Source organism: Harpia harpyja, chromosome 1 (assembly GCF_026419915.1).
Source record: "Harpia harpyja isolate bHarHar1 chromosome 1, bHarHar1 primary haplotype, whole genome shotgun sequence".
Lineage (NCBI taxonomy): Eukaryota > Metazoa > Chordata > Aves > Accipitriformes > Accipitridae > Harpia > Harpia harpyja.
The window spans coordinates 108,317,656-108,338,332 of record NC_068940.1 but is presented as its reverse complement, the minus strand read 5'-3'; the positions used below and the strand labels follow the sequence as shown (position 1 = coordinate 108,338,332).

Below are 20,677 nucleotides of genomic sequence, written 5' to 3'. Positions count from 1 at the left end.
GCTTGTGCCAGTTTGGAGTCTCCTTTCCCTCCCTGGGTGTTGTGGGTGAGCTGAGAATTGTTAATAGGATAGGGGTCTATTTTGGGGCTGCATCTGAACTGTAATGGAGTAAATACAAAGCCTGAGCTTGTTACCCGGCAAGGTGGGAGACACCAAAGTAACGCAGGTAAGCAGGCGTATTGTGAATGGCCTTCGGCGATCCGCCACTTTGGAAAATGGTATTTCACATTTAAAAAGCTTAATGAATGTGAATGAAGTAAAACAGCATTCGAGGCCTAATAGGATTATTTCTGTTTGATTCCTGCTTCCCCACTGTCTTGCTGTGCTAACTTGGACGATTGCTCAGGTTTGCGTTCCCAGTTGAATCACACACTTGAAAGAAGTGCTCTGAAGTGGCAGATTTTAATAGAGGAGGACTGGGCACGCTGACCTAGCAGGGTCCCACTGTTCCTCTATTCCCATACAAGCTTCACTGTTAATTGTTTAATTCAGATGCCTGTTCAGATCTTTTGTCCTCTGCTGCAGGGCTCCAGGGGCTGCCAGGATAGTTTGCCTTTTTGATTAAAATGAAACGAGGAATCCAATCTGGATTATATTCTAAATGCTCCTGCTACTTCACCAAGCAAGAGCCTTTTCCTCTGAAGAAGCGTACTAATGGCACTTCTTCCCGGGCATCCCACATGTGTAATACCCGCAGTCCCTCATTCCCTGAAGCCGAAGAAGGAAAAGCAAGGGGGTGGAGATGTGCCCCCAGGTCCAGGACACCCCACGAAAGCCCTGTCCCCCAGTTGAGGATTCCTTCTTCGCTGGCATGGGAGGTCCCTAGGGCTGGGGTCTTCCTCCAAATGCTCCCTCGGTGGGCTCCTTAGTGCTCCTCCTGCTTAGGGCCAGGGAGGAAAGGTAAGGAGCTTTTAGTGCCTTTGCACTCCAGGTATCTTCAGTGAAGCTTGTCCCTTGTGATTGCACCCTTCTCATCCTGCCGCACGGTCGGCGATTGTCTTTTTTATCTCCTCTCATCTTGGAAGACCTTTTTCCTAAGGAATGTGAAGAATACGGTAGATCGTAGTGTCCATTTTTTAACAGTTTTTTCTATTTATGGGCCTTTAAAGCTTTGCAGCTGCAGAAGGTGGCTGAGGCTGGGCTGTTGTCTTGACAGTAATTAGAAGTGGGGTGGAGGTCTAGATGCAGTTTGGGACCACACTTTTGAAACTACACTAGGATCATTTGAGACGAGGGTGTCATTAAGGTAAATTGGAAGCTTACCTGCTCCGTGCTGGGCCCTTCTGCCCTGTCCAAAAAATTTGCTGTCCCTCCTGCTAATACACCCTGCTGGGAGGGGTTTGCATCTTCATCTGAATAACGTGATACTGCCAGAGACAGGAGATCGGGCGTGCAGGTTTCTTTTCTTAGCGCCGTTGCCTTGCTGGCAGGAGGAGCGATGGGGCAGCAGACTGGGAACGGGAACAGACGTTCACACCCCCCTGCCTGCACTTGTCTCCACTTCCTAATAATATCCTAAAACTCCCCGCTGCGGCCGTGTCCTGTCTGGCGATACCAGCTCCACCATGTGGTTCCTAAAAAGCTGCATTTTTTTTTTTTTTTTTTTTCATGGCTGACTTAAAGCCAAAAATGCACATTAGGACACCTAAAGAGTTTGGGGTGTCCCAGTATGCAAGTGCACGCGTTGTCCTCCGACGCAGTTATTTTTATTCCTCTGCCTTTCTCACAAGAAACTTTAAAAAGAAGGATTTGGCAAGGCTGGAAACTCCTTTTCAAACTGCAGGTTTTGCAACAAAAAGAAGTACAATGCAGCTGGGGATAACCCCGATGGCTATTGCCAGACACCAGCGCCCATCCCGTGGACTAATCCCCCCAAATCCCACTAGGAAACGATGCGCCCCAGACAATCGGTGGCAGCGCGGATGCGGGTGACCTGCCAGCAGCTCGGCTGTGCCGGAGCCGGTCCCTTGCCCGGCTCTCTAGGAACAGTGTCGCTCTTTGTCTGCGCCGTCTCCCGCCCGGCCGCCTGTGCTGCCCGCATGGGAATTTCCCTTTTCATTAGAACCTGCTGCCGGGGGTCACGGTGCAGGGACCCTTTTCAGCAGCCCTGGGAGCTCTCGGGCAGCGGGGTGTCGCCTGGAGGCTGCAACGGGAAACCTAGGGGTGATTATTTGGGATTTTTTTTTTTTTTTTCCCCAAATCCTTCATTTTCTGTCCTTCCGAGTTGAAGCATGATAAAAACAACTTGGTGTCTGCCAAGACCAGCAGCCTTTCTATAGCATGCTCCCAGGTTTCTAGCACCGGGATGTTTGGCAATGCTGGTGGTCACCATGAGCCGGTGCCAAGGTTGCCCACCCGGGTCGGCGTTGCTGAGCCGATGGAGAGCCGTGGGGAGGAACCGGTGCTCTGGTCCCGGGCGGGTGGGAGCATCAGATGAGCTGGCGGACAAAGACCTGGACCGCCAACTTCCAGAACACGGGTTCAGCCCAAGGACCCCGAGGGACATCTCGCTGGGCATCTGTCCATGTGCTGCTGTTGGAAGAGCCAGCGGATCCCTGCAGGATCTATGTCATGGAAATCCCTTGTTCCCTCCCAGCACTGGGGACCAGGACACTGTAGAAGACCCATTGGAACGGAGACGGGTTCTGCCCTCGGAGGATGCTCAGCACAGAGCTGGTTTCTGCTTCTCTCTGCTGCTGTAATTTTGCCTTCCCTCTTCCAGGGGAAACAGAGGCTGAATCTTGGAGGTCGTTAAATACCCGTGACCTGTCGTGAGAGGGATAAGGTGTGTGTTCAGCACTCTGTGCACCGCGGGGGTTCAGCTCTTCTGCCTTCCTGAGCTTTTTTCCTTCATTTTCCGTTGGGTGAAGTGGTGTTTTCGCTCCTTGTCCTTAACTGTGAAACAGCTGCTTTGATTCAGCCTGCTTTCCAGCAGTAATAAAAACAAAACCTTGAAGATAAAAAGCATTTCTCAAGTGTGTTTAGTGCCCTCTTTGCCAAATCACAAGTATTAAACTGGTTTCTTGAGCTAGGAAGGAGAGGTGGTGAAGGTGCTATTGCTTGCAGCTGACTTACCCCAGTCCGTGACAGTTTTATCTGTCACTCCTTGCAGACTCTGTGAACATTGGCAAACACAAAAGGTGTTGAACACAACTGGCGGCTGCGGTTCTCGGTCCTCGGGACGCAATGCTCAGTCCTGGAGACGCAGCTCTCCGCTGGCTCTTCTCCCCAAAGTGGCTCAGGCCTGTTTTACTCAGGTTTTTTTTCTCAATCTTTGGAGCTCGGGAGCTGTAGTGTGCAAGTATTAAACCTCTCCCACCTTTTCCCTCTGCAGATGCAGAGGAACGTGGCTCGAAAACAGCCGCTGCAGGGACAGCACGAGCCAGGGGCTCTCGCCCTCTGGCAGAGCCAGTGCCTGCTCGGATGATGGGATTCTGCCTCTGCAACACTGAATCCGTGAGCCAAAGGCACCATCTCCCTGTGCAGGGCAGGGAGGGGATTTTTTTGGAAGATGCCAGCTTGCTTATCGCTCTGGCCAGAGGTAGGAGAAGGCCTGGAGGGCTCCAGCACTGCAGGGCGCGCAGAGGTTGCAGATCCGTGTGTCTTTACCCGGTGCTGCTCGTGCAATCTTAAAGATAGCTCCTGTTTCGAGGACGTTGAATTACAGCAATTTTCAGATCAACTCGGCGTCGGGAGCGGTTTGGTGTGTGACTGATACGTGGTGGGTGAATCTGTTCCCTGCAGAAACGGTTTGGATGTTTTTGTGGGGAATTTGAGGCTGAAGGCAGCGGGGGCACGGGGCCTGGGGGAGCACGGAGGAGGCTGAAGGTTGATTTTTAAGTCTCGCAGCTGAAGCAGGCGGCAGCTTTCTCCAGCTGTCGGTGTCACATCGCGGCTCGTCACCTCGGAGCCGTGATAAGCCAGCCCCAATCGAGGGTAAAGCTGTCCTGCTAAAACGCTGCCTGGCTGAGCTGAGCTTGACCCTGGGCTCAGACTCACGGTCAAGGATGCTTTGAGAGGGAAGAGCTCACGTGTCCGAGGCGAGTGGTGGCCGAGCCGGGGCAGAAAACGCTGACCTCAACCCTGTCTGTTCAGTTCAGCATTTTCTGAAGCCGTGATTTCTTTGCACCTTTCCAATACTTGTTACTTAAGAAAAAAATTGGAAAAAGGGTGGGTTTAACATCTCTGGTACCTGGATGAGGAGGGAGGATGTCAAGCAGGCAGCCCAGGGAGAGACCGTGTCGGGGAAACGAAAGCTGGTGGAGAAATACCAGCTGCAGCCCATCCTGCACCATCCATCGACCCCCCCTTTATCCCGGGGACCTGGATGCAGCCCGGTGGGGATCATACGAGCATGGGGAGGAGGCGATTCCCCCGTGCTCAGGTAATGGGAAGGATCCCATGAAGGTGAGGGTCGTCGGGAGCCCAGCCTGTGCCTCCCTCCAGCCTCCGTCTGTCTGTCTGTCCCCATGGGGTCCCTGATCGTAATCCAACCTGTCACCTGCACCCAGGTGGGTGCCAGAGTAGATCAACCCCCAGCTGCTCTCAGGGACTGGTGGGGGGGAGGAAGGTGCCTGTGTGGGGCTGCCCCACGGCTGCCGGCACGCTCCGGGAGCTGCCAGCCGGGATGAGCCGGGATGCGGGGCTGAGCCAAGTGCTCCCGACAGTATGGGCAGCCCCTGCCTGGCAGCCGGAGCCGGGCATCGGCAGGAGCATGAAGCAGAGCAGGGCTGGGGGGGGAGATGAGCAAAGCCCCTCCCATGGGTTTTTGGGGACCCCCAAGGCAGGGCAAGACCCGTGAGCAAGCTCAGCTCCCGGCCCTGAACCGGGCAGAGAAGGAATTTGGTGTGAGATCTGTCCCCAGCTGCATGTGACCCTCTCGCAGGACAGACAGATGGACAGTGCTCGCAGTGATTTCCTCCAGAAACACCCAAAATGGTTTGCCGGTGTGACTGCATTTCATAATCTTTTAATTCGCCTTAAATAATTTTGAGTAACTCCCCCAGGAAAACACGCACTCGGTGGCAGCAGCTGGTTCTGCCCGAGAGGAGGGAGCTGCCGCTCGATTTCTTCCGCGAGACTGAAGAGCCATCACTGTCTGTCTGTCCTGCCGCTCCTCATCCAACCCTCTGCTGCTGCTTCTGCCTCCAACGAAGACAAACCTGAGGCAGGTTTGTAGGAAACGTGTTGACAGCAGACTCGCGAGATGGCTCCGACACCCGCATTGGGCTCTGCTGCCTTGTCTGGTCCTAAATTTAAGCGTAGCGATGGAGCCTGATGCCTTAAGGCTCTGCCACGCTTTGCCCGCTGCGTGTCCCCGGGGCTGTTGGAGGGGGGAGGCTCCAAAATCCATCCCCCAGCTGGATGTCCCTGCCTGGTGCACGGCATCGACCGCCATCCCTCCTCTCCCTGAAGCAGCAGCTGAGTTCTGCCCACGGAGGGTGGCGAGACCCTCCGTCCCCTCCTTGCCCACCCAGGTTGCCTGCTGCGGGGGGGCTGATCCGGAGCCGCGGGTGCAGGGATGGATGCGGAGCCTGTACTGGAGAGGGGGGGCTCTTCCCATGCGAAGGTGGTCTTGTGGGGAAATGCGATGGGCACCATCCCCCGGGACTTTGGGGGGGGAGCAGCCTCCAGCCAGGGTGGGGGTTGCTGACACCCCCTTATCCCCCATGGATCCCATGGGATCCAGGGCAAGGTCCCTCCTCCCTGCGGTGCTCAGAGCCCTGGGGTGACGCTGGCTGCGGCCGGAGCTTTTGGGGTGTCGATACCCCGAGGGGACACCAGTGAGCGGCCGGTCGACCACAGCCACGATGTCCCCTCTGCGGCAGGGCCGGGAGGGGGGGGGATGCTCCCAGGCGAGGTGCCCCACGGCTGCGAGGTGACATGGGCCAGAGCCACGCAACCCCACCGGAGAGAAGGAGCTGGTGCTCCGGGACACCGGCACGGGCTGCCACCAGGGCTGGTGGAGCCATGGAGACATCCAAGACCCGACCAGACGTGGTCCTGGGTGACCTGCTCCAGGTGGTCCCCAGGGGTCCCTGCCAGCCCCACGAGCTTCCTGCCCCCGGGAATTACTGTGGGTGCTGGAAGCTTCCGTCGGCTTAACGAGCACCAACCGCTCGAGCGTAAACACCTCGAGCCATCGCTGCCGCGTGCCGGCACCCTGCCCCGGTGCTGGGGAAGGGCTTCGGGTGCAGGATGGGTGCTGCTACCCTGCCCGGGCTCCATCTCCCTGCCCCGTGTGTCTTCCTCAGCATCGTCCCCATCCCCAGGATCCCACCCGTCTTCCCTCGGCCTCTTGCTGCGACGGCGGGGACACGGCGGAGAGACCCCCGGCCCCGGGCAGCGCGTGGGACCCCGGTGCCTCTTCCCGACCCTTTTCCCCAACTGTCGCGGCCGTGTCCCCCCATCCATCCCGGCGGCCCCTCGGCCGGTCCCCTTGGAAACGCATCCAGGGGTGGAAGCGCGGGGAATATTAAGCAGGTGCAAGCCCCTTCAATCCCCCTTTGAGCGGGGACAGAGCGGGGCTTGTTCCCGGCACGGGGAGCCCGGCCAGGCGCAGCGGCTGCTGGGGAGGGGGAGAGGGGACCCCCGGCCCCGCCGTCCCCCCTCAGCCCAGCTCCCCTGGTCCCCGCAGCCCCCCCTGCGCACGCTCCCCACGGCTGCCCCTCTGCGTGGGACGGGGTGGCGTGGGCGAGGGGTGCATCGGCAGCTGAGCTGATGTGGGTCCCACGCAGGGGCTGGGGGGCACCGAAATGGGCTCCTTTGGGAGCACCCGCTGCTTCCCCAGGACCCCCGGCCCTGCCCTCAGCATCCTTCCCCGGCGTGGGATGCGGGAGCCGCCGTGGCCGGCACATTCCCACACCGCGGGCGGAGGAGGACACGCGGTGACCTTGGAAAGCCTCGGCCAGCCGGGAGGACGAGGTGGCCACGGGGCGAGCGGTGCGGGGGGCAGGGGACGGCAAAGGCGAACCCCTCTTCCGTGCAATGGGTTTGGGCTGAGCCCCCCCCCGGCTACAGCTCGGGGTGTCCCTACATACGCGGTTGTCCCCAGCACAGCCGCGACATCCCCTGCAAAGGTGGGATTCGGGGGCAGCGATGGGCTGGGTTGGCGGTGGCACCCGCAGGGTTCGGGCTCTGTCGTGTCCTGGGGGGTCCCTCCATGCCCACGCGCACCCAAAAAAGCCGTGCGTGTGCCTGGCTGCCCGGTGCGTGCTTGTCCGCTCGGCCCTGCTCCGGCGTGCACGCCACAGGGCTCCTGCCCGCTGCCTGCCCGCTGCCTGCCCGCTGCCTGCCCGCTGCCTGCCCGCGGCCCCTCTGGGCTCTCCCCGGCCCCATTGCGAGGCTGGTCACGTCTCCGCAGCTTCTCCTCTCCCGGCTCTTCCCTCGCTCCATCCAGCCGCTGCGTCGGCTTGGCCTCCCCGCCTTGTGCTGGGCCACAGCCTGGAGCACCCCCCCCCCCTCTGCCTGCACACCCCCCCCCTGCCTGCACCCCCAGCCTGTTGGAGAGATCCCAGTTCATGGCACCTGCATGGATGGGTCATGGGTGATGGAGGCGGTGGTGGCACCCGGTGGCATCTGGACCAGTTTGGCACTGGGAAGTGATGACATGGCCGTGGTGGTGGGGGGGGGCCACTTGGGGGATGACCTGACCCTGGGGCCTTCGCCTGGGGGGGGGTCCGAGAGGCTGCAGCCCCCTGCCCTGTCCCACAGCCCCGCGGTGACCCCGGGGCGATGGCTTCACCCCGGGATTTTGGTGCTCTGCCCTCACCTCGCTGCTGTTGGGGGGGGGACCAGCCCCCCGCAGGACTGTGCGTGGGTGGGCGCCTCAGGGGTGCAGGGTGGGGGGTCCCAGTTGAGGATGCTGGGGGGGGGATGTCATCCCAGTGCTGGTGCAGGGATGCCCTCCCCCCGCCCCATGCAGAAGCATTTGGGGGGGGGGATTGTCAATGAGGAATCCTGGTGCTGGTGTCCCAGTACAGGGGTGCCCCCCCATGTACGAGCAGTTTTAGGGGGGCTCAGCAAGAGGTCCTGGTGGGGTTGCAGGGGGCTGTCCTGATGCTGGTGCAGGGATGCCCCCCCCATCCCCCCCCCATGCACTAGCAGCTTTGGAGGGGTGTCAGTTAGGGATCCTGGTGCTGGGGGGGGGGGGGGTCCCCCGGTGCAGGGATGCTCCCCCATGCAGGAGCACTTTTGGGAGGGGGTGTCAGCGAGGGATGCTGGTGCTAAGCGGGGGGGGGGTGTGTGTGTCCCAGTGCTGGTGCAGGGATGCCCCCCCCCCATGCAGCAGCAGATTTGTGGGGGGGGATCAGTGAGGGATCCCGGTTCTGGGTTGGGGGGGTGGTGCAGGGACATCCCGGTGCAAGGATAACCCCTGCGCAGGAGCAGTTTGGGGGCGGGGGGGGTGTCGGCAAGGGATCCCAGTGCAGGGATGCTCCCCCATGCAGGAGCACTTTTGGGGGGGGGGGGGTGTCAGTGAGGGATGCTGGTGCAAAAAGGGTGGGGGGGTCCCAGTGCTGGTGCAGGGATGCCCCCCCCATGCAGCAGCAGATTTGGGGGGGGGGGGGGGGGGTGTGAAATCAGTGAGGGATCCCGCTGCAAGCATAACCCCCGCGCAGGAGCACTTTTGGCGGGGGGGGGGGGGGGGGGTGTCAGCGAGGGATCCCGGTGCTGGGGGGGGGGGGGGGGGGGAATCCCCCCGGGGAGGTAATGGTTGGGGGGGGGGGGGGGGGTTGTCCCCCGTCTCCATCTCCCGGTGCTACCGGCGGCGGCGTCCCCGGTCCCGCGGCGGAGCCGGGTGTCTCCCGCCCGCCCCCCGCCCGGCCCGGCCCGTTGCCCCCCCCCCGGAGCGGCGGGAGGCGGCGGCGGGGCGCGGGCGGAGCCGCTGCCGGTGCCGGCCCCGCTGGCGGAGCCGTGGGTCCCCCTCCATGCCGCCATGGCCCCCCGCGGCTGCCCGGCCCCGCTCCCCCCTCGCCCTGGCCCTGCTGCTGGCGATCGGAGCCCTCGGTACGTACCGGGGGGGGGGGGGGGGGGGGGGGGGGGGGCTGATCCCCGGGATGGGGCCGGATCCTGCCCCCCCGGGGGGGGGGGGGGAGGGTCGTGGTGCAGGCGAGGGATGATCATTTTGGGGAGGGGGGGGGGGTGTTGCATCCCCCGGGGGGGGGGGGGGGGGCTGGGGGAGGGGGGGGGGCTGCATTCCTCTGCAGGCACCGGGGGCGGGGCGGGGGGGGGGGGGGATCCCCCGGTGAGGGGGCTGGATCCCGTTGCGGGGAGCTGCATCCTCTTGCGGGGGCGCTGGGGGGGGGGGGGCTGGATGCCTTTGCGGGGGGCTGGATGGCTTGGGGGGGGGGGTTGGATCCCCTTGTGTGTATGGGGTGTATCTGCAGGGACCGGAGGAGGGCTGGATCCCCTCGTAAGGGGGCTGGATCCCTTTGGGGGGGCTGGATCCCCTCGTAAGGGGGCTGGATCCCTTTGGGGGGGGGCTGGATCCCCTTCGTAAGGAGGCTGGATCCCTTGGGGGGGGGCTGGATCCCCTCGTAAGGAGGCTGGGTCCCTTTGGGGGGGGGGGCCGGAGCCTGTTGCAGTGGGCTGGATCCCCTTTATGTATGGGGGTGCATTTGCAGGAGCCTGAGGAGGGCTGGATCCCTTTGTCGGGGGCTGGATCCCTTTTGGGGGGGGGGGGGGGCTGGATCCCCTTGTGTGTACGGGGTGCATTTGCAGGAGCCAGAGGAGGGACTGGATCCCTTGGAGGAGGGACTGGATCCCCTTGCAGGGGCTGGATCCTCTTGTGGTTGTGGGATGCATATGCAGGCAGCAGAGAGGGCTGGATCCCCTTGTAAGGGGGCTGGATTCCATTGCCAGGGGAGGGGGGGGGGGCTGGATCCCCTTCTACCCTTGCAGGGGGCTGGATCCCCTTGTAAGGGGGCTGGATTCCATTGCAGAGGGGGCTGGATCCCCTTGCAGGGGCTGGATCCCATTATGTGTATGGGGGGTACTTGCAGGAGCCAGAGAGAGGCTGGATCCCCTTGTGGGGGGGGGGGGCACAATCCTGTTACAAGGGGCTGGATCCCACTGGAGGGGGCTGGATCCCATTATGTGAATGGGGTGCACTTGCAGGAGCCAGAGGAGGGCTGGATCCCCTTGCAGGGCAGCTGGGCCAGGGACAGCTTGGCTTGAGGGGGGGGCTGTGTCACGGTGGGGGGGTTCGCAGAGTTGAGGGGTGATGACTGGGGCTGTCGCGGGTGCAGGGGGGACCCACGGAGCCGGGAGCTGCTGTGGCATTTGCCGCTTCGGTCCCCAGGAGAGGCTGTAAAAGACTTGGGGTGCAGCCCCCCCCCCCCCCAAATGGCTTGTCGTGGTACTGGTGGGCGCAAGATCAAGCAGGCGGGGACCCGCCGGGACCCCCCCCAGGCCACCGCGGCCTCCCTGGGGTGCGGGGGGCACCTCTGACACATCTTTCTCTCCTTGTCCCCCCTCCAGCATCCGAGTGGCCCCCCCAAAACGCCAGCGAGGCCGAGGGGCGAGGCTGGGAGGGTTCCCTGGAGAGCAGCCCCTCGCAGTGGGACCCGGCGAGCAGAGACCCCTCGGGGGGGCCCAACAACGCCACCAGCCCCGGGGGGGGCCACGGCGGGCGGCCGGCCCCCGGCGGGACCCCAGCTAGAGCCCCCCGAGGGGGGCACGGCCGCCACCACGGACCCTGCAGCGATGCCGGAGGGGTGCGCAGGGTGCACCGGGGAGGGCGATGCCAGCGCTTTGCCCCCCAAATCCGGCTCGACGGAGGACGGCCAGGCTGCGGTGACCTGGCCCGGCGACGGGGGGACGGTGGCGGTGGCACTCGGCAGCCCCGAGGAACCGGGGAGCGGCGAACGGCCCACGCCGGCCTCCCTGCCCAGCCCGGGGGTTTTTGGGGGGCTCACGGCCGTCCCGCCGAGCCCCCCCGGCCCGCAGCTCGTCACCGACTCGGCCGAATCCGACCCGCTGCTGGCGGCCAGGGGCTCGGCCATGCCGCGGACCCCCGTGCCGGGCGACCCCAGCCCCGTGCCAGGCGCCGCGGGGGACTCGGGGGGTCCCCCAGAGCTCTGGGTGGCCGCATCCAGCCTGGCCCCGGCTCAGGGGGCTCGCGGGCCGGACGGATCTGACCTGGCTGGAGGCGGAGGAGCCCCTCACCGTCACCCCGGACCCGGCTGAGCCGCCGGCCGACCGAACGGCCTCGGAGATCATCGATGTTGACTACTACGACCTGTTTGAGGGGGGCGAGGGACTGGGGGGCTTCCCCGGGGGCGGCCGGGGGGCGGCCGGCTCGGCACGGCGGCGGGAGCCGGAGGGAGCGGCCACGCCGTGGGCCCTCCACGAGCTCTACGACGACTTCACGCCTTTCGACGAAGCCGATTTCTACCCCACCACCTCCTTCTACGCCGACGGGGACGAGGAGGACGAGCTGGAGGAGGACGAAGAGGAAGAGGATGAGGAGGAAGACGGGGGGCTGGAGGATGAGAACGGCTACCGGCCGCCCGCCTCGCCCGTGCCCGGCATCCAGCCGGCGCCGCGGGACCCCCGACCCACCGGCCGCCGCGACGCGGTCCCCGCCGCAGCCCTCCGGCGTGGCGGGGGGCAGCCCCACGGCGCGGCCGCGGCCGGGGGAGCGGGGCCAGCCGGAGAACGGCACCGAGTGCCGGAGCGGTTACGTGCGGCACAACAGCTCCTGCCGCTCCGTCTGCGACCTCGTCCCCAGCTACTGCCACAACGGCGGCCAGTGCTACCTGGTGGAGAGCCATGGGGCCTTCTGCCGGTAAGGGATGGGGACCTCAGGTCCTGGGGGGAGATGGGGGGGCGCGTATGTGGGCTTTCCATCCCCCTGCACCCCATTCCCTGGGCTCTCCATCCCCCTGCACCCCGTTCCCAGCATCTCTGTCTCCATGCACCCCATTCCCAGGCTCTCCATCCCCCTGCACCCCATTCCCATATCTCTGTCTCCATGCACCCCATTCCCAGCATCTCCATCTCCAGGCACCCCATTCCTGGGCTCTCTGTCCCCCTGCACCCCATTCCCATATCTCCATCCCCCTGCACCCCATTCCCAGCATCTCCGTCTCCAGGCACCCCATTCCTGGGCTCTCTGTCCTCCTGCACCCTATTCCCAGCATCTCTGTCTCCATGCTCCCCATCCCCAGGCTCTCCACCCTGTGCACCCCATTCCCAGACTCTCCATCCCCCTGCACCCCATTCCCAGCATCTCTGTCTCCATGCACCCCATTCCCAGGCTCTCCACCCTGTGCACCCCATTCCTGGGCTCTCTGTCCCTCTGCACCCCATTCCCAGCATCTCCATCCCCCTGCACCCCATCCCTGAGCTCTCCATCCCCCTGCACCCCGTTCCCAGCATCTCTGTCTCCATGCACCCCATTCCCAGCATCTCCATCCCCCTGCACCCCACTCCCATATCTCTGTCTCCATGCACCCCATTCCCAGCATCTCCGTCTCCAGGCACCCCATTCCTGGGCTCTCTGTCCTCCTGCACCCCATTCCCATATCTCCATCCCCCTGCACCCCATCCCTGAGCTCTCCATCCCCCTGCACCCCATTCCCATATCTCTGTCTCCAGGCACCCCATTCCCAGCATCTCCGTCCCCCTGCACCCCATTCCCACATCTCTGTCCCCCTGCACCCCATTCCCAGCACCTCCATCCCCCTGCACCCCATCCAGGGCCCTTCACCCCCACAGCCCCGTCCCGCTGGGACACAGAGGGGCTTTCCCTGCCCCTCGAGCGGCGGCTGGGCAGGAATTAGGTCAGGGCCTCGCAGCCGAAGCTCCTCGGCCTCCGCGCTAATCGGCCCCGGCAGATTGCGCCCGGGGAGGGCCGACACCGGCTGTGCCGTACGGCTCGGCACGCGTCGTACGGCTGGCGCCGAGCCCGCCTGCACGGGGGGACGTGGATGCGTGGCGTGACGGGGCTGTCCCCGACGGCCACCCTGCTCCCCACCCCCGCCGGGATGGGGTGCGGGGGACGAGCATCGCCTGGGGGGGACCCCGACCCCCCTCCCGGCATCCCCCGCTGTCACCCATCTCGCTTGATCCCAGCGTTTTGGGGGGGGGGGTGTCACCCCTCTCAGGGTGGTCCTTGAGAACGCGTTAATCTCACTCCCCGTAATCTCCCTGATTACAGATGTCGGTGTCCCCCGAGGATGCTCTGTGGGATGGGGACACGTTTTTGGGGTGGGGGGTCCCTAACCGCCTCCCCTCGCAGGTGCAACACGCAAGACTACACGTGGCACAAGGGCACGCGCTGCGAGGCCATCGTCACCGACTTCCAAGTGATGTGCGTGGCCGTGGGCTCGGCCGCCCTCGTGGTGCTGCTGCTCTTCATGCTCACCGTCTTCTTCGCCAAGAAGCTCTACCTGCTCAAGACGGAGAACAGCAAACTGCGCAAGACCAAGTAAGCGGCATCGGGACGGGGCCGGCACCCCTAAAACTGACCCCGACCGCTTTTGGGGTAGCACCCTGGTAGCCCCAGCGGTTTGGGTGGTCTCAGCTCCCGGCGGTGGCACTGGGGCTGGATGCGGTCCCGTCCCCGTGGGGTGTCACCGGGACCCCCCCGTGCCAACGGGGACAAGGTGATGATGGGTGGGAAAGCTCCCGGAGGCGGGTGCCCTGCGGGGACGTGGCTTGTGGCTCCTGCTCCACGGTTAATCCTTTAAAGCTGCTCCTGACTGGCACCAGTTAATCTGCTGCACTGGGAGCTGGGGCCACCGGCTGGGCTCGCCACGCTGCCCAGGGGCCACCGGAGATGGTCCCGACTGCGTCCCTGGGGACAGGGCTGGGGGGGGGGACAGGGCTGGCGTGGGCAAAGGTTGGGGTCATCCCCCCCCAGCAATTGCTGCCCACTTCACTGGAGCCGGGGAGGAGAGAGCCCTCCCAGCCTGGGTCCCTAATGAGCTGTTAATTAGTGTTTGGGAGTGCCAAGTGTAATTAACAGCGAAGCTCCCTGCCAGCCCATGGGTCTCCCTCTCAGGCCCTGGGAGCCCGCGGCTCCTGCCTGCCCTGGGCTGCCCTCACCGCTCGCCTGCCTGCACCTTCCCAGAGCTGGGGGTGATTAACCCCCCCCCCCCAAACCCTCAGATTGAAAGGCATTTAGCCCCCCCAAAATGCCAGCGCTCAGGTCATTTAGACCCCAAACCCCATAGCTGGGGTCATTTAGCCCCCAAATCTCCATAGCTAGGGGCATTTAGCCCCCACACCCCCCAGATCTGGGAGTATTTAGCCCCAAACCTCCATCCCTGGGGACATTTAACCCCCAGGCCTCCAGCGCTGGGAGCGTTTACCCCCCCCCCGACACTGGCTTCACCCCAAAACGCAGTCAGGGGTGTGGGGGGTGTTCGGCAGCACCCCCAGTCTCACCGCCGTGCTCTCCTCTCCCCCCCCGGCAGATACCGCACCCCGTCCGAGCTGCACAACGACAACTTCTCCCTCTCCACCATCGCCGAGGGCTCCCACCCAAACGTAAGAGGATTTCGCGGCGCCGTCCCCCCGCTCCTGCTTGCTGTCCTATCCTTGTCCCTCTGTCCGGTAACGTCTCGTCTGTCCCCCCCACGTCCGTGGTCCTGGCACTGCCTGGGTGACGGTCTCGCCGCCGGGTCCCTCTTGCATCCCCCTGTCCCCATCCCACCACGGCCACCGCTCCGTCCCCTCTGTCAGGTCCTGCCATGCCTCATCCTGCCCTGACTACCCAAACCGGACCCGGGCCAGGCAGGGGGTCGGTGTCACCCCCGCTGTCCCCCTGCCCCGTCCCCTCCTGCCCCTGTGACTCCCCGGGGAGCCACCATCCAAAGTCGCCCGGTGGCTTTGGCTCCGTGTGCGGGTGACGGAGGCGGCTGTGCCGGCATTTTCAGGGACGGGACAGCCGGTGCGACGCGGCTCCGGCAGACGATGCTCCACGGCTGTGGCATCGCTGTAGGGCAGGACCGGCGGATGACGGCCGGCAGTGGCGGGCGATGCTGGAGGATGAAATGCTCCGGGATGCTGCCGGCGTGGTCAGGATGCGACCACCCGCATCCCCCCCGGGGCTGCCCTTCCAACCTCCTGTCTTTCGAATCGAAACAGAGAGAAGCGAAGGGCTTTGCCGAGCGTGAGCCGGAGGAGGAGCGTAGGTCCCTCTAGCCTTTGCCTTAGCCCACCGCCGGTTTTCCCCGTCTTTCGACCACCTTTAGCAGCCGTAGCGTCTGCCACCGCTCGGCCCGGCCACCCTGGCAGGAGGCTCCCGGAGCCGGCTCGCTCCCCGCTGTGGAAAGGATGAATCTTGGGATGAATTGATGCGGAGGGGACAGCGGAGTCGACACCCCTGGGAAAGGGGTTGCTGGGGGACGTGTGGTGCAGCCGCTGTGCCGGGCGATGGAGCTCGGTGCCCATCCCATGGCATTTGCCGTGGAGTCGATAGCATGAGCCGGGACGAGCTGGGAAGAGCTCGTAGGGTCACTGCCCAGAAGATGGAGGTTTCCCATCCTTGTATGAGCACGGCTGTGCGATACCGGCCCTTGGGTGTCTCCATCCATCCGCCGCTCGCCGTGCGGCACCGGGAGCACCGTAACTGCTACGATGCCGGCGGGTGCCTCACCGCCACGGCCCATCCCGCCCTCGCAGACCCCCATGCCAGGGCTCATCCTGCCCCACCAGCGATGCCGGGACCGTCCCGGCACAGACATTACCCAACACAGCCGGAGCTCAGCCCCGGTGCTGGCGGGTGCCGCTCTCCCCATGGATGTGGGAAAAACTCGGGGTGCAGCCCAGCCCCGGGGAGAAGATGCTCCCGGCAGCCATGGGGGGACGTCGGGAAGAGACGTCCCCGGCTTTGCCGCCGGCAGATCCGGTCAGCGGCACGGCGGGGCCAGCTGTACGCTAACGAACCGCAATAAATCCAACCCCTCGGGCCTCCTGCCAAGCGCCTTTCGGGGAGTTGCTAATTGTCGCGGGGACGATGAGACGAGCCGGGCTGGAAATGGGAAGAGAAATGGGGTGGTGGGGGGGACGGTGGGGGCGGCTGGAAGGGTGGCGGGTGGGATGGCTCCCGTGACCGATGCGGTTCTTTTGGGTGCTGTTGGCGAGCGGCTTTGGGTGCTGGAGGCACCCCGAGGTGGGGAACCCGTGGCGGGGAACGGCAACGAGTCACCGCAGGCAGGTCGGACCCTCTCATCCGCCGGCTCCCCCCTCCCCGTGCTGTGAGCTCCACGTCCCCCGCGTCGAGATGTGCACTGAGGGGGGGACACACATTTGTATTCACCTTTGGGCAGCCCTGCCTGCTGCCAGGGGCTGCCTGTAACGAGGCAGAGCCCGGTTCGGGATGCTGGGGGTGTCAGCGGTGCCTTCACCCGGTCCCCGCTGCGGGTCACCCCCCCCCCGGCCATTGCAACGGTGTCCCCCATGGCACGGTCGTCTCCTTACCCCCCTCCCTCCGCCATCTCTCCTGGCAGGACGACCCCAGCGCTCCCCACAAGCTGCAGGACTCCCTGAAATCCTGCCTGAAGGACGAGGAGCCATTTAACATCCACAACTCGACGTCGCCCAAGCACGACGGCAAAGGGGAGCAGGACGGCGGCGAGCTCAACTGTCTGCAGAACAACCTGACGTGAGCAGGGGGGGAGAAGGAGGCGAGAGCGGGAGCCAGCCCTCCCATCCCCTGCTGTACAAATCTCCTGTCTCCTCCCCGTCTGGTATCTCTTTTTCCCGCTCCGTGGCATGCTTTGGTGTGTTTTGTACAGAGGAAAACAAAAATTAATTAATAATAATACAAAGCCAAAGGCTGTAAATGGTCTTTGGCCGCGTCGTGTCGTGGGGGTGTTTGGTTTGTGCTCCGTGTCTATCGCTTGGGTTAGTTCAGCGCTGTGATTTCTAAACCTTTGCCATTCCGCAACTGACTTTTTTTGTACTTTTACCCCACTTTTTTTGAAATACAGGTAAAAACAACAAAAAAAAAAAGGAAGATCTTGAAATAAAACATTTTTTTTTTTAAAGTTAAGCCTCTTGCCGGTGCCTGCGATCTCCCGACACAGACACAGCAGGTTTGGTCCCCGCTCCCCCGCCTCCCACCTGAGCATCACCCAGGGCGGGTGGTGGGTGCCCAGTCCCCCCCCCCTTCCCTGCCCTCCCTGGCTTTGCCAACCCAGGGGTGCAACGTGTCCCACCGGAGCGGGGACCCTGCGGGGTGCTGGCATCCCAGACACGCTCGGGTGCAGCTGGGACACCCCGGGATGTTTGGTGGAGGTGCCCGGGGTGCTCACAGGGTCTGCTCCATCCCCGTCCCCATCATGGGGTCCCCCCGCAAGGCATGGGTGCACGGGGGGTGCAGCCGTCACCGACAGCGTGTTCCCGGCCACCTCCTGCCCAAACCGCCTCCTTTCAATGGAGCTGCCCAGGATGTCAGTGGGATTTTGGGCTCTGCAGCCGAAACGCCCCGGGGTCGTCACTCCCCAGCTCCTCATTTCCCTCCGGCAAAACCTCCTGGCAGCTTTGGCGATGCTGGCCCAGCTTCTGCCGGTGTAAATCAGAAGCAGTCCCCTCCGACTGCCATCACCCTGACCCGGCACCAAGCGTGGAGCGGGGGGGTCTCTCCCCAGGGAACCCCAGCACTCCCACCGCCCTCCCCTCCGGCCGCGGCTCCCTCTTGCTTCCCGCAGAAGCCGATTTCTTCCAGAGACGGATTCACCCACGAGCCAAAACTCACAGCTCCTTGGGAGAGAGGAAATGAAGCAATTAATCAACATACAATATTAAGCGTGCCGTGCGTTAGGGATGCAGCCGGCGATCTCCCCAGGGCAGGTAGGAGCTAAAGCTGCAGCTCAGCGTGTTTTAGATGTTCCCGATGCTTTCTGCGCGCTGCTAAATAATTAATTCTCAGCTCACTTGGGGAGATTAAAAAAATGAGGGGTGGCAGTGGGAGCCGGCAGACAATCCCAGGGGTCAAGCAAAGCGGAGTGAGTGGCTGACCGGCACCGTCAGGGCTTTGGTTTTTGCCAGTCCCCTTCCAGCACGGAGCTGTACGACAGCTAAAACCGTGGATAAAGCACCGGGGCAGCACAGACGCAAAGATGACTGGGGCCAAGCCCAGGGGGAGAGCGATGTGTTGGGGGAGCAGGAGCCTGGCTGAGCGGAGAGGAGATGCTGATGCCCGAGACAGCCTCATGGAGAGTCAGGTTTCTTCTTCCTGAAACCAGGACAAGTACAAGGAGCGAGAGGAGAAGAAATGGTTATGGGCATGCATAAGGAAGGGGATGTTGGAGGGGATGAGGAATGATATGGGGTTGTGGGTGAGAAATGCCTGTGGAGCTGCGCGGAAAAGGAGGGAATGGGCACTGCGGGGATGGAGGAGGCCACCCCACGTCTCCAGCCGCCCTTGGAGGGAGTCGGTGGGGCCAGATGCAGGGAGACGTGGGGTGGGGTGGGATGGGGCGGCCACGGAGCGAGTCCAACCGGTGAATGTGCGGCTGCATGGTGGGCTCTGGAAATGGTCCGCTCCTCACTGGGATCCTTCCTGACGGCACCTGCGGGTCCAGCCGGACGCTGCCTGGGGAGAGAAGAAAATCTCCTTTGCAGAGAAGCAGCAGCTGGCATAATGCTGGTCTCCTGACCAGACAGAGAAACCTCATCCCTGTTTTGCTGGCCAGCAGCAGGCAAGTCTCCTGGGGCAGCCTCCACCCTTTGGGTGATTTGGGGAAGCCGCCGTCCCTGCCGTGCTCCTTCTTCTGCTTGGAGGTGAGGCTGGCACGGCACAGCCCATCCATCACGGACGATGCCCACCCTGGAGATGAGGCTGGCATGGCATCAGCCCCTCCGTCGTGCTGCCGGCATGGCACAGCCCATCCGTCCCAGATCTGCCCTGCCTCGACACGGAGGTGCCCACCTTGGGAGCCTCCGAGGTGGGCAAAGTAGCAACTGGGGTTGTTCGTCCTTCACCACCCGTTTTTCGTCCTTTCAGAGGAGCCCAGCACGTGGTCAAGGGAGGCAGCGAAGGGCAGCGGGGCAACAACCTCCCTGCAAAGCCGAGGTGGTAACTCCTCGGTGTTAACCCCTCGTTTAAGAGCAGCGAGGGGTGGACCCGAGGAAGACTCGAGGCGACGGGTGTCATCCTCAGCCTGGCACTCTCGGCTGCAGCTGCTCACCCACACGGGCTGTAGGGACTTATCAGGATTCAGGGCAAAATTGGGTCACAAGGATTTAAGCAGGTCTAAGGATGCTCCTGTTCACAATACACATGTTAAGAGAGCTGGGGGTATTGGTCTCCCTGTCCCTCCGCTCTGGGGTATTGGTCTGACCCCCATAATTCCCCTCCTTGCTGTGCGCCCTGCTTCGGACCGTACTCACCTATCCGGCGCGCTCCTGTTTTCTGCATGAAGACACAACCTCCATTCCTGATCTCGCTCCAGCCGGCCACGAGCCCTGGAGCCCCATCTCGCTCTGGCCTCAGCGTCCCTCGCCGTGCCTCGGTTTCTCCCCTGGGCGATGGCACGTCCCCAGCCCGCGGGCTCTCCTCCTGCTCTGGCTTTGCCGGAGCACCGACGGAGGGAGGAGCACTGTTTGCACGCACGGGTGCCTCGGGATGGAGGGGGCAGCTGGGGTTACCCGAGGGGCCAGGCTCCCTGTCAGCACCTCGTCTGACACGGGGAGAGCAGGGGGGAAGGCAAAGAGCATCCGCCGTGTGCCGTGCCGGTCACCGGAGCCGATTTCATGGGCCCTGTGGAGGAATTTGCCTCCCAGCCAGCAAAGCAACACATGGGCTTTAATCAAATGCTTAATCACTTTGAAACGGCGAGGTTGCGGACAGCTATTAAATTTAAATGCTTGGTTAGTTTGCCGGGAGGGGAGGCAGCCTTTTGTGGCTGGGCGAGGGCTGGCACGGGACGCTGGGTGCGAAGGGAAGGGAATTGGCATCGGCACCAGGTCTGTGCTCCTCACTCCATCGTCCTCTTTTCTCTTACAGACACATAACAGGATTAGAGCCACGACCCCGAGACAAGGAGCCTTTCTTCCTTTTGACAAGCTCTGGCTGCCTGAAACAAAATAGCCGGAGTCCCGATTCACCGGCTGAGCCCTGGCCAGGAGAGCGAAGGAGGGGAGAAGGGGTCGGATCGGCGGCTCCGTGGTCCCCGGCAGGCTGTGCGCACCCCGAACCGTGCTCAATGCCCTCGGTGCGGGACGCTGCTCCTTTTGGACCCGGGGTTTGGCCGTCCTTCCCCGAGCTGCTGGGAGCTTTCCCTGAGAGCGGAGGCTGGGGATTTATTTGATACCTGGAGCTGGTGGGGTGGGAGCTCTGTGCCCATGTCCTCTCCAGCACCGTCTCTTTGCTGGCTTGGGTTTACACACGCCGAGCACAGCTGCGGCCGTCGTTGCGGGCTGCTGGCACCCACCACGCTGGCAGGGGCACCCGCTTCGCCCGAGGCACAGCCCCACATACTCCCACCCCACCACAAACCCGCATCCCGCTGCCTCACCGGACCGTGCCGGTGTGGCAATGCCGTGTCTTCCCCATGTGCCCTTTTGAACGCCCCCCCCAGACGCCATTTCCTTGCCTGAGAGCTGGCCCTACAGCCCCGGCAGCTCCCCTTGCCTTTGAGGAATATTTGGAAGATGAGGCTGGCTGTCTCCTTTCCTCTTGGTCGGTGCTTATCTGACCCACGTCCTTCACCACGGTACG

At 63.4% G+C, this 20,677-nt stretch overlaps 1 protein-coding gene across 1 annotated transcript; it reads left to right on the top strand.

The window, feature by feature from the left end:
- The first annotated feature begins 8,840 nt into the window (after positions 1-8,840).
- On the top strand, positions 8,841-17,005 carry CSPG5 (chondroitin sulfate proteoglycan 5). The gene is given in 8 exon segments (XM_052809144.1): positions 8,841-9,006; positions 10,480-10,607; positions 10,609-11,121; positions 11,123-11,580; positions 11,582-11,788; positions 13,244-13,432; positions 14,424-14,496; positions 16,461-17,005. Coding segments are annotated over 8 exon segments (1,806 nt in total). The 5' UTR covers positions 8,841-8,927; the 3' UTR covers positions 16,620-17,005.
- The last annotated feature ends 3,672 nt before the right edge of the window (positions 17,006-20,677 follow it).